The sequence below is a fragment of the Mustela erminea genome, chromosome 5 (assembly GCF_009829155.1).
Source record: "Mustela erminea isolate mMusErm1 chromosome 5, mMusErm1.Pri, whole genome shotgun sequence".
Taxonomy (NCBI): domain Eukaryota; kingdom Metazoa; phylum Chordata; class Mammalia; order Carnivora; family Mustelidae; genus Mustela; species Mustela erminea.
The window spans coordinates 61,317,594-61,330,511 of NC_045618.1; the positions used below are offsets into that span (position 1 = coordinate 61,317,594).

A 12,918-nucleotide genomic window follows, 5' to 3' on the forward strand; every position below is an offset into this window, starting at 1 on the left:
ATGGAGAAAGATTTGAACCAAGGAATATTGGGGGTGGGAAGTACTTGGTGTTAGTAGAAGTCTTGAAGATCCTTGAATCCCAGGCTTTTGCCTGGCATTTTTATCATTTGTCCAGAGGTTTCCAAACTCTCTCAGTTCATGATGCTCCTAGGTAGTGTCTTACTAATATTTATGATACCCAAAGAAGTATCAGTGATTCCATTTTGAATGGTCAGATCCAACAACTTAGTGTAGGTACTTGAAAAAGTGTTCTTAGTTCATTTTTAAGTAACTACAATTATTCCCTAATGGAATTGTCAACACAAAATGAATAAACTCTTTAGAATCTCTAAAAGTAAGGAGGGGCGCGTGGGTGGCTCATTAGGCCACCCAGGCTCAGTAGGCCACCCATGCCAATTCTGGGCATGATCTCAGGGTTGTAGGATTAAGTCCTTCCTTATGCTCCATGCTCAGCGCAATCTGCTCATCCCTCTCCCTCCCCGTCTGTGCCCCCACCTCCCCCCCACCACCAGCTCCACTAAAAAGTAAAACTAAGGAGAGACCTGATCTGAAGACAGTCGCCTAACTGGCTGAGCCACCCAGGCACCCTGAGAACTCCAAATTGACTGGTTTAAAATTCTATTCTCGGGAGAAATTGAAACTGCAAATAGGTTTTGATTTGCTGCTCTGGGGGCAAGTGACTCCACCTTGGACCTAAGGCTTCCTTTTTAGCACTCCTAACAGCCTTGCTGTATGGGTGGTATTCATTTCATTTCAGCCTTTCATCCCAAGACTCAGGGCATTCAACTACCTGAAAAGACCGGTTCAGGGCATTAGCCCACCACATTAGAGGGGGAAAATAGCGAAGGGGGTTAGAGGCTTAATTCCATCTCTCTTCCCCTGTTAAGTAACAAAAATTCAACTGAGTCCATTTTAAAGATCTAATTGGCTTTATTAAACAATTCATGACTCTGGCAGCATCCCATTTAGCAAATAGAAAGGAACTCCAAAGAGGCTCAGAAAAGGAAAGGTTTTTATTTTTTTAAACATTTTATTTATCTGTCAGAGAGAGAGAGTGCGCACAGGCAGGCAAAGGCGGAGAGAGAAGCAGTCTCTCTGCCAAACAAAGAGCAAGATGTGGGACTCGATCCCAGCGCTCTGGGATCATGACCTGAGCTAAAAGCAGATGCTTAACTGACTGAGCCACTCTGGCATTCTAAAGGAAAGATTTTTAAAGGTAGCAAAGGAACCGAAAAAGGAAATTTTGAGAAAAAATTGATTGTTTCAGGCAAGATCCATCCTAAGAGGTACACAAGGAGGGGGTGTCCATCAATAAATTTCCCAGTGCTGACCGGCAAATCCCATGTTGAGTGGTTAGAGGTTACATTCCTGGGGCGGGGGCAGTGGGGTAGTGAAACTACAGTAAGGTAGTTAAGTCTCAGTTTACTGATTCAGAGCCTTAAGTGGCTCCACTGTGGCTCTGTGTTTTTCTTTTTTAATACTCGTGATACACTACTCTTGCTTTTCTGTACCTTCATTCCCCTCCCCCAACCCTGTTTTTTAAAAAGGCCTGATACTCTTCTTGTACGTTGAATAATTTGCAAGATAGTAACTCGTTCGCATAAAACTCCAAAATCACTCAACCCTATTACATAATAAAGCAAGTTTTAATGGCTTCTAACAGTGTGCACAACAGAGCCAGCGCTCCCTACCCAATCTTAGACATCCCAGATAGGCTTTTAGCAATTTATTTCCAAGCACTGGACATCTGGAGAGTTTTCCCAGGCTGTTTTAACATTTTCTTTCCCGCAGATATAGACCTCTGTAGTTAGGGACTGCTACCTCAAAGCAAGGGAGATACAACTCCTAGACTCCCAAGACACCTTTCTCGCTCCTCTACTTAATAAGGTCTCCGCCTAGGGATGACTCCCGCAAAGTCTCCCAAGAGCGCCAACCCAGCCCCGCGGTGGGGACCCGGGATCAACTCTTCACCGCTGATTGGCTGATGTGGTGACCAAAGGCAGCGCGGCCTTCAGCCTGCCGCGGAGGGTGATAGGCTGCTGGAGACCCACCCCCTCGCCCATTGGGTGGGGCAACAAAGCCCGGGATTGGTGGAGCCCAGGGGGCGGGTCGCCGCTGCTGGCGCTGGAGCGTGCAAGGCCGCGATGGCGACTTCGGCTTGGCTTCTGGGACGGCGTGCGGTGAGTTGGAGGCTGCGGTCGCCGCGGACGCAGCTCGCTAGCCTCGTGTCCCAGCGGGCCCACTCCCTCTTGCCCGTGGACGATGCGATCAACGGGCTAAGCGAGGAGCAGAAACAGGTAAGAAACCTCATCCCCTTTCAGGCCCCAAGGCCTGCTGGCCAGGCCGCATCGCCCTGCTCGGATGTCGCTCAGACGCTCCTCTGCCCGGCGCCCAATCAGCCGCGGCAGTCGGAGCGCGGGGGGCGGGGGACGGGCACGGGTCGCAGCCTCCCCGCTGTGGAAACAGCAAAGCCTAGCTGCTGAGTTAGATAAGGAGTCAGAGATCGGAAGGCTCCTGGAAGGCTGATGGTATTCTGGTGGAGGTTTGATGGTGTTTTGGCTGGGACACTGGCATGTAGTAAAAAGCCCTCTTTCTGAAGTCCAGTTACACCTGAACACTGTCTTAAGACTATGGTTCTCAAGCCTGCTTAATAAGAATCACCAGGGAATCTTTTTCGAATACTCAGCTCCGGGGGCTTTGAAGTGCACTGTCTAATCTGCTATAAGTTCTTCAACACAGTTGCGTCCAAAGCACAAAGTTGAACAAAACACGAAATTGCATTTCAGGTGAGCCTGAACCAGAGCCTTCCTGGAAGATGACTGTTCCCTTTGAGATGTTGGCAGAGTTCCCCAGGAACCTGTCTCCTGGCTATTAAGCCAATGTCTACGGCTCCAGGAATTACAAAATCCATTTGCGTTTGCAGTCAGCAGATAGAGGTTTGAATCCCCTTCCACAGAAAGGGTTCAGCCCTTACTCTCAAACTAGTCAGCCAAGAGTTTCAAATCTCTTTCAGTAATCCTTTGTAACCAAAGTCTAGGGGAACAGAAAGCCTGGCACGTGCCAAAAACTGAAGAGGGTATGGCTGGAACAGTGAATGGGCTGAGAAGGATACTGAAGAAGGCTCGAAGAGTCAGTAGGGGTCAGCTCATGCAGGGCCTTAGAGACATGAGTAAGGAGCTTGCCTTCTAGGTACAATGAAAAGCCATGAAATGATTTTATGTACAGGAGTGACATTTTAAAAATACTCAAGCTGTCTAGGCTGAGGACCTTAAAAGAGATGAAGATCATCTCTGAGGAAGTATAAACTGTTATGATCTCTAAGTTTCGATCTGATGCCGGTTGGTGGGGTTACTTGTGGCCTGTTTTCCCCAGTGTGTCCTCAGTAGTGGAGATGCTGTTCTTAGTGACAGCAAGGGACTGTCTCAGTGGCATCTGTCCACCTCTCTCCCTCTAGCTTCGTCAGACCATGGCTAAGTTTCTTCAGGAGCATCTAGCCCCCCAGGCCCAGGAGATTGATCATATCAATGAATTCAAGAACCTTCGAGTGAGTCATGATGCCTGTGCTGGGGGGAGTTGGCTGGGGGTGGGGCCAAGCAGCAAGGGGGCAGTTTAGGGGCTGGGCTGGGTCGGGAATTGTGCTGCTTCCTGGAAGAGCTCACAGTCTTCTGGTAAATAAAACCTCCCTAACAGTGCAGCCCCTTCATGTGAAGCATCTGAGTCTCGTTCCAGATGTGCCAGATGCCTGTGACTGACTTCCTTCTCAGAGCTCACTGCACTTCACTTTTTTCTGTTGGCAGGAGTTTTGGAAGCAGCTGGGAAACCTGGGGGTCTTGGGTATTACCGCCCCTGGTGAGTATAGTTTCCTTCCCTAATGAGAACTTTTCTTGTATGCCCTTTAACACCATTTCCAAAAGAAACAGGAAAGGAGGGGAAAGTTTGTGCTCAAAGAACCCAGCACTTTCTCTTGGACCTGAGAATGCATCCATTGACTGTCAGCCCAAGGAGGAGTATACAGTTTAAGCAGTAACATCCAGAAGGCAAAGGGATGAGGCCTGTGTGGTTCACTGACTCAGAATTACTTAGACTCTTGAACTCTGCATGTTTAATAAGTTCCCCCAGCTCCCCCAAGTGATTTGAGGAGTTTAGAAAACTCCATTATCATATAACTGTCTTGTACTTCAGTCTTTTTTTTTTTAAATTTTAAATTTTATTTACTTATTTGACAGAGAGAGATCACAAGTAGGCAGAGAGGCAGGCAGAGAGAGAGGGGGAAGCAGGCTCCCTGCTGAGTAGAGAGCCTGATGTGGGGCTCAAGTTTGTGTTTACTGTAAATTCTGGGATCATGACTTGAGGTGAAGGCTTAACCCACTCAGAGGCTTAACCCACTGAGCCACCCAGGCGCCCTGCACGTCAGTCTAAACCATCTCCCTAATTCCTAAACTCTGCCCTACTAGTAGCCTCTAGGCAGGACTGCTCAGGACAGGTATGTTCCTGTTGGGACCGCCTATGTCCTCTCCCCACAGCTGACTTGCAGTGCCCAGTAAAGAAATCAGCCTGTGGCCTCACCTGCCAAAGCCTGAACAGTGCACAATGCCTCAGCTTGTAGTGTTAGAACAGAGGTGGAACACAGTGTTCTTACATCTTCCCTCACCACTTGGAGATGGTTGCAGGGATTCGAGCTGATTCCAGAGTCATAAAATGAAAAGACTTAAAAATGTAGACCACCTTAAGTAAAGTGGTAGAGGGAACGCCACTGGGAACTCCCAAACCAGACTGTGTTTGGAGGTTTATGAGCCCTCAAAGAAAGCCAGTTCTGGTAAATTCTAGTTTCCACCAGGGTTGTCCTGGTGGCTCTTTCTGGTGCCACCCGCCTGTGGGCTTACCTTCCTAGAGTTGCAGGGGTTGGGCTCTCCTTTCCCTATAGCCTAAGATGAGCCTGACTTTTTGGTCAGAGTAAACGTGTTCCTTTCATGGAGCTTGAACTCTTAACCTCAAGATCAAGAGTTGCATGTTCTACTGATGGAACCATCTAGACAACCCCGTGTGCGGAGAGTCTTACCAGGGTTTGCCCAAAGAGCAAGCCTAGGGGTGGGAGGTCCTAATACCAGATGAGCCAGGTACTTTGATTTTGGATCTGTTGCCAAGGAAAAATTGGCGAGGAATTCTGAAATTCACCATTTGTGGCACTCCAGTCCCCTATTACTAATCTTGCCTTTTTTTTTTTAAAGACGTAATTGACATATACTATTGTATCAAATAATATGTTGATTTGATAGTCAAATCACCTATGCTATGCTAGTCCAAACACCTATGCTATGAAAATCTCACCTTACTCAGGCCTTTCGCACATGGCGTCCTTTGTTTAATGTCCATTCTTAGTGCTCTGACCCTCCTTCTTTGTGTTTCTTGGTTAATCCAGGTTGCCCTTCATTTACTCATCTGCTCATGCACTTCTGTGGCTTTCTGAACAGTGGGTGCGCAAGCTCTCTTGTCTTACATAAGAGGTCTTTCCAGAATAACCCAGGCATTTGCAACGACTGTTTTCTGAACCACCTCAGCTGACCAGAGGCAGCAGGCAAAGCCAGTTCCATGAGCTGGTAAAGCAGGGCCCACGGTGTCAGCCTACCGACCTTGCTAGAGGGTAACTTGTAGTAGGAGCTACAAGGGTGTTTCTTTGCTTCTGGTAAACATTCCTGTGACTGCCCCAATGTAATCTGGGCTGCCTTTTCCATTCCCCTGCCCGATCCCAATTCCCAGTTCAGTATGGCGGCTCTGGCCTGGGCTACCTGGAACAAGTGCTGGTGATGGAGGAGATATCCCGAGCGTCTGGAGCAGTGGGGCTCAGTTACGGGGCCCACTCCAACCTGTGCCTCAACCAAATTGTGCGCAATGGAAATGAGGCCCAGAAGGAAAAGTACCTCCCCAAGGTGAGGAGATGAGGAGGGAGAAACCCTGAGGCATCCTCCTGGGTTGGCAAGGATCAGTCAGACTTGCTGTCTACAACATGCTGCCCTCAAGCAGGAGCATCTAGCCCCCCAAAGGGTCATGGACTTGCTTTAGAAAAATTCACTCAGAAGAATTAAAAATAGGACCAGAACTCCTGAGTCACTCACAGGATGTCATTTGTGGAGCATTTGAAGAAATGTAAAACTGGGACTCGCTTCCTTTGCAGAGGGAATGGGAAAGGGGAGAGATTTTCAGTCGTATAGGTAGTGGACTTCTTTTCCAGCACTTTACCAGTACCTGGTCTGAGAGAAGTCTGAAGGGGTATCACATGAGCGGGTGAGAAGCAGTGTTGTGAGCTCCTGTAGGGGACAGACATCTGAAGTCATAACCAGCCTTTGTGGTTTCCTTGCAGCTGATCAGCGGTGAATACATCGGAGCCTTGGCCATGAGTGAGCCCAATGCTGGCTCTGATGTTGTCTCCATGAAGCTAAAAGCAGAAAAGAAAGGTGAGGCTCTCTTGACTTGGGAGCTTCTGGAAAGGGAGCTGAAATGCACAGAGGGACAGCCCTTCCCAGGGTGAGGGAGGGGGTGGCCTCTGCTGGCTTTCCAGAACTATTTCCCAAAGGCGGCACCTTCCTGCCCAGCAGTAGGTCCATGAAGTGACTAGTTGGGATGGGCCAACACGGCTTGAGCAAGTAGCCAACTTCTTATCCTTAGGTGATCACTACATCCTGAATGGGAACAAGTTCTGGATCACCAATGGCCCTGATGCTGACATCCTTATTATCTACGCAAAGACAGATCCCGCTGCCGTGCCAGCCTCTCGGGGCATCACGGCCTTTATTGTGGAAAAGGTGAGTGGAGGGCAGTGCATGCCAGGAGGCTATTATCTCCTGAAGTCAGTACTACAGAAGGCTCTCTCCTGCTGGTCATAGACACAATCAGTGTGTGCTAGGCCAAGGCTCCGGAGAGGGTGGGGAGGGTGGAGATAGAAGAGCTGACTGCAAGGAGAAGGGCCACATTGGAGCCCAAGAAGGATGAGTCAGATCTGAGCATGGTTGAGCCACACAGAAAGGTCCAGGAAGATGAGGACTAGAAGGAAGCAACTCGATCTGACCACCACAGTGTCCCTGCCAGCCTTGGGGAGGGTGGCTGCGGAGAACAAGCAAGTTCTGAACATGTGAACAGCAAGGCCGGGGCTGGGGGGCTTCGGGGGTGGCCAGGTGGTGGATGAAGGCTGCAGCAAAGCAAGAGGGAGATGGAGCAGGAGTTGGAATGAAAAGGCGGACATTTGAGTTTGTTTTCAAGAATGGGAGAAAACTGGGGCACCTGGGTGGCTCAGTGGGTTAAAACCTCTGCCTTCAGCTCGGGTCATAATCCCAGGGTCCTGGGTTCGAGCCCCGCATTGGGCTCTGCTCAGCGGGGAGCCTGCCTTCCCCTCTCTCTCTGCCAGCTTCTCTGCCTACTTGTGATCTCTGTTGAATAAATAAATAAAATCTTTAAAAAAAAAAAGAATGGGAGAAAACTGAGCAAATTATTTGGTAGAGAGAAAGGAATATAGGAGAGGGAAAAATTGATGTGTGGGAGAAAGTGAGCCAAACCCAACAGTAAGCCGTGGGAAAGGTAGGGCTGGATTACAGGTGATGGTGGAGAAGCCGCCTGAGTCATGACTGTGCAGCATGAGGGCTGGGAACCGTGGGGGTTAGGGGGCTGAGAGAGAATTCCGGGAATTAAGTGTCCTGAAGGTTTGCAATACCCTCTATAGAAAGAGGGAACTAAGACCAGAGGAAAGAAAAGAAGGTAGCCCAAAGAGCCTGGCAGAGATTGGAAATCTCATGGTCATGTGGTACGACCCGCATTAGCCTGCCCGCCCATATACTCTGCCAGTCATTTGGCAATGCAGACTGCATCTGGTTAGCCTCAGGCCGAAGTACATAGATGGCTAAATTTGATCCTGGGGGGGACTCAGATACAGATGGCAGAGGTACAGAAGGAAAGGAATGGAGTTACCTGGAGAGAGTGTCCCAGAAGTGCTTTCCCCTGAGAAGAGGAAACAAAGCCAGCGAAGGTCAGGGGCTGCCCAGGGTGTGGGTATTTCCTTGAGAAAGTACTGCTCCCATGAGAAGTGGGGAGAATGCACCTAGAGGCAGAGGAGGGTGGGGTATTAGCTGGAGCTTATAGGAGTGGGGCAGTCCTACAGAGTGGGCGCCCTGGGAGCAGGAGGCAGTGTGTTGTGCAAATTCGGGACCAGATGGGAGGGTGGGCATTTCTCAAGGGTCTGCCTTTTACTAGCCACCCTGCTTGAGGACTAGTCTGTAATTGGGGCCACCTTTTTTTCCCCCTGTAAAGGGTATGCCTGGCTTCAGCACCTCCAAGAAGCTGGACAAGCTGGGCATGAGGGGATCCAACACCTGTGAGCTAATCTTTGAAGACTGCGAGGTTCCTGGTGAGTCCCTGAGAATGGGCAAGTGCCTGTGTGACCCTTTTATAAGTTGAGAAAGTCCATCTCAGGTAAGAGAAGCTCACCATCATCAGCTTACCGACGACGTGTCTAGATGGTGTGCCTCCGTCTACTGTGCTTGCCCTTGGGCCCATACATGTGGGCCTTAGGCTGCCAGGCAGCTGTCCTTCTGGCCAGAGCTGCATGCCTGCCTGTGGCCACCATGAAGGCTCCTTTTTCTTATGTTACTAATAACACTGGGTCTGGGGGGTATGCCAGTACCCGGAATAGACAGGTAGGAGGTGCCTCACCCTCTCCTGTCCTCCAGACTGCCCTGTTTGTGCGTGTCCCTGAATAGCCCACGTGAGATTCATTAATGATGTGGGGGGGGAAAAAAAAACACCATTCAGATAAACTGATGGAAGCCAGGCTCAGTGAAGACAAGAGAATTCAACTGGAGTATTTTTGCTTTGAGGACCAGCCAGGTTTGCTCTGCACCTCAGCCATAGACCATTCCCTCTCCCCCATTACCCAAGACCCCAGAACAGTAGGCTTTGGTTACAAGGAGCATCTAGGGAGGCCAGATCAATGTGGATCCTTTTTGGTCAGCAGGAAACAATGGCCATCATTAAGTCAGTGGTCTACGCTGTATTGAGTGTCCTACCCACACCTCCCAAGGCCTTCCAGTGCCCTGGCTTCCAGGCTAGGGAGTAGTCAGCAGATTGCATAACTGACACTGAATGACCCATCTCTTAGACAAAAACTCCTCCAGAGACTACTTTTGTCATGGGTGGGGGCTGGTGATACTGGAGCAGGGAGCAGACTCAACCTGGGGGACAGAGTAATTCTCAGTTTCCTTTATGGGCATGGGTAAAAAGAACTAGGGAGGGGTTGGATGGCTTCTAGACCAGGTCTATTTTTTTTTTTTTTAAGATTTTATTTATTTGGGGCACCTGGGTGGCTCAGTGGGTTAAAGCCTCTGCCTTCAGCTCAGGTCATGATCCCAGGGTCCCACATCAGGCTCTCTGCTCTGCAGGGAGCCTGCTTCCCCCTCTCTCTTTGCCTGCCTCTCTACCTACTTGTGACTTCTGTCAAATAAATAAATAAAATCTTTTTAAAAAAATATATTTATTTATTTATTTGAGAGAGAAAGCATGAGCGGAGTGTGGAGAGGGAGAGGGAGAAGCCAGACTCCCCGCTAAGCAGGAAGCTGGATGCAGGACTCAATTTCAGGGCCCCAGGTTCATGACCCAAGCCAAAGGCAGATGCTTAACCCACTGAGCCACCCAGGCGCCCTGTAGCAAGCCCTACATCCAGCTGGAAGTTGTAAACTCCATGTTTGTCTCTCACTTGGAACCCTAGTCGGCGGTCAGAGGTCAGGTGACATTTTAGGGCCTGCGTGAAAGCCACGATATCAAACCTAGCAGCTTTTATACAAGTGAGGAGGCTGTGGACAGCCCTCTTCCCTCTGACTGGCACTTTTTCCCGGCAGCTGCCAACATCCTGGGCCATCTAAGTAAGGGCGTCTACGTGCTGATGAGTGGGCTGGACCTGGAGCGGCTGGTGCTGGCTGGTGGGCCCCTTGGGTGAGTGTGAGGCTTTAGGGGAGCTGGGCTTTCAGCTTCCTTGGCAAGTTGTGACATCACAGCCTTCACCTTGGTGGGGGCCAATGGGACCTGCCTCCCGGGAGATGCACTTTTTCTCTTGGAAACAAAATGAACAGACCTCCTCCCCCACCCACCCCATGTACTTTTCTTCACAATGGAGGGAGATATTATCAGATGACAGACCTAAGGCCTGAGTCGCACTTCTACTTAATTATTCAGGATGAAACAGAACACACTCAGGCACTAAGACCTCTCTGCACAGGGGTCCTGCTCCTCCATCTGGTGTCCGGGAAAGGGGCACACATCCTGGGCAGTTGGTGCAGTGACTGAGCGGGGGTGCTCAGAACCCTCATGCTCCTTGTCTCCTCCCTGGGACTCCAGTTCCTCATCTTGCCAAGCCGCCTCCCCGCAGGCTCCCCACACTGGCAGTGGGGGTACAGCGAGGCGCCTCCCCAGTGTCGTCCTCTTTCCTGGCAGGCTTATGCAGGCTGTCCTCGACCACACCATTCCCTACCTACATACAAGGGAAGCCTTTGGCCAGAAGATTGGGCACTTCCAGGTGAGTGGAATTCTTCTGCTGAAATGTACTTTCTTGACAGGGTCCAGAGTGTCTTTATCAAATGAGCGAACAGGGCATTCCATATCTTTTGCCACCAAAACGAGCCTGGAGGCTTGGAACGCAGGCTCCTTTGGCATGCTGCCTGGGTTGGGACCTTGTCAGGAAGTGACCCTCATGTCCATTCACTTCCTACTTGAGATGAATGAACCTGACCTTGTAGGGCTGGTGGGGGAAGCGTGCAGGCTGTAGGCAGGCCCAGGGAAAAGAGCAGCGTTTCTGGTCATGTATCCTTGTGTGAAGTCACCTCTCAGCATGTGGGGTTCACCGTGCAGCGGCCGCTCCCTGGGCAGCTCTGTCATCTAAGGCAAGTCAGCCTCCTAGCTGTGCCCTCGCGTCCTGGGCCTGGCTCTCAGATGGCCATTGCTGACCTGCTTTGGGTGACTAGGGGAGTGTCTGAGAGGAACATGGCTCCGGCGTGCTGACCTGTTGACCCCCTCCTTGTGCCCAGCTGATGCAGGGGAAAATGGCCGACATGTACACCCGCCTCATGGCCTGTAGGCAGTATGTCTACAATGTCGCCAAGGCCTGTGATCAGGGCCACTGCACTGCCAAGGTAAGGGCGGGCTGTGGGGACTCCCTCCCTGTGTGGCCCCCGGCAGGGCCCTTCTGACCCCAGGCCCCCTCCCACAGGACTGCGCGGGGGTGATTCTTTACTCAGCTGAGTGCGCCACCCAGGTTGCCCTGGACGGCATTCAGTGCTTCGGTGAGTGGCCCCCGCTTCCCACTCCTGACCCCAGAAAGTTTCCTCTTCACTCCTCACGCTGTGCTTCGGCTGCTGCTTCCACCTTTAAGCTCCTTCTAACTCCAGTTACTAGGAAGACATGTTAAAGCAAATGAGAAAACTGCCAGAGGCCACGAGTGGCTCATCCCATCAGCAATGCCTCTCTCTCACACTCCCTGCCTGGTCCCGTGAACACTGGGAAATGGGGAGGGAGGGATGCCTCAGAGGCTGATGGCCTTAAGAGCCCAGAATTGGGCCAGAAGGCCTGGGTTTGAACCCTAACCCTGCCACCGGCTGGCTTTATGACCCATGCAAAAGACTTACCCTTCCCTGGGTCCGGCCCCCAGTGAGCGCTGTGCAGTACCTTTCTGTCCGCCTTCCCAGGTCTACCAGTGGCAGTCGCCATCTTTGCCTGGTGTCCTCAGCAATCTGGGTGGCCTTCCAGTCCCTTGTCCCCACTCCCACAGCTAGGTGTTTCCCACAGCCTCCCCTCAGCTCCATTTGCTGCTTGTCTTTAATCAGCCTCTCCTCTGGCCTCTTTCTGTATACTTGGCTCTCTGTTTGCTTTCCTCACTGCCCCTCACCTCCTGTTCTCCTCTCCTCTCTGCCCGAACCCTGGCCACAGGTGCCAACGGCTACATCAACGACTTTCCCATGGGCCGCTTTCTGCGAGATGCCAAGCTGTATGAGATTGGGGCTGGGACCAGTGAGGTGAGACGGTTGATCATCGGCAGAGCCTTCAATGCAGACTTCCACTAAGCCCAAGACCCTTCACCCCCTTTCTCAGCACCGAGAGGCCTTTCTTTGGACATAGAGATATGGCAGCTCTCCTGCTGCTTGGCAGCACTCACATCAGCCCTTGGCTTCTGCGTGAGGTCTCTACCATGGCTGACAAGTGCTGTGGGCCTCAGAGCCCGACCCCCAGGATGCCACAAGTTGAAGGCAGACATGGGGGTTGGGGAGCAGCATTTCTAGTTAGACCTTCTGGTCTGAAGAAGCTGGAGGACATGAATGAGGGTTGTGGTGGGTGGAGGGCCTTCCTGGAAAGTGGCTTAAAATGGACTCAGCAGGAAGCATACTGGCTGTTCTGGAGCTTCTGGGAAGGCAAGAAGCCACCCTTTTTTTTGGAGGAGGAGGGGGGCTATGCCTCTTGCAGGGAACCGAGTACCCTAGAGGCATTGCTCCTCTACATGTATTTGAACATGGCAGCCTCGTCTTTCTAGGGAAAACAAACAAACAAACAAAAACCCAAACCTAGCCTTTGTTTCTGCTGATTTCTAGAGGCATCAGCTCCGGATAGCTGGTGAGCAGGCACCCTCTCAGCCACCGCTAGCAGTTCTTCCGGGCCCCCCCAGGGCTTTATTCGTTAGGGCTGAAATCCCGTGGTGTTGGGGTGGAGCTCCAGGAAGAGGCAGCTCAGAACACCTGGGCCACCCAGACTCCACTACGTGGCAGAGATCTGTGTGCTTGTGAGGGATCAGCTCGGCGCCAGCCTCCATGGCAGCATCTGTGAGCCCTTCAGCCCTGCCTGGCCGCCGCCACCATCCAGTCCTGGCCAGATGACAGCCTACAGCTGACCAGGCAG

At 51.3% G+C, this 12,918-nt stretch overlaps 1 protein-coding gene across 1 annotated transcript; it reads left to right on the top strand.

Annotated features, from left to right (window-relative positions):
- Window positions 1-2,144: 2,144 nt before the first annotated feature.
- IVD (isovaleryl-CoA dehydrogenase) lies at window positions 2,145-12,581 on the top strand. Its single transcript, XM_032343286.1, has 12 exons — window positions 2,145-2,297; window positions 3,455-3,544; window positions 3,798-3,849; window positions 5,758-5,927; window positions 6,359-6,452; window positions 6,664-6,800; window positions 8,296-8,392; window positions 9,879-9,972; window positions 10,471-10,552; window positions 11,061-11,165; window positions 11,243-11,315; window positions 11,959-12,581. Exons 1-12 carry the CDS (start codon window positions 2,145-2,147, stop codon window positions 12,090-12,092), a joined length of 1,281 nt encoding a protein of 426 aa, XP_032199177.1. The 3' UTR covers window positions 12,093-12,581.
- The last annotated feature ends 337 nt before the right edge of the window (window positions 12,582-12,918 follow it).

What these genes read in the sequence shown, in the direction of transcription:
- IVD (XM_032343286.1), top strand. Translation starts at nt 2,145, where the DNA reads ATGGCGACTTCGGCTTGGCTTCTGGGACGGCGTGCGGTGAGTTGGAGG. An exon ending in TAAGCGAGGAGCAGAAACAG is followed by an intron (nt 2,298 to 3,454) that starts GTAAGAAACCTC and finishes CTCTCCCTCTAG; the next exon opens with CTTCGTCAGACCATGGCTAA. An exon ending in ATGAATTCAAGAACCTTCGA is followed by an intron (nt 3,545 to 3,797) that starts GTGAGTCATGAT and finishes TTCTGTTGGCAG; the next exon opens with GAGTTTTGGAAGCAGCTGGG.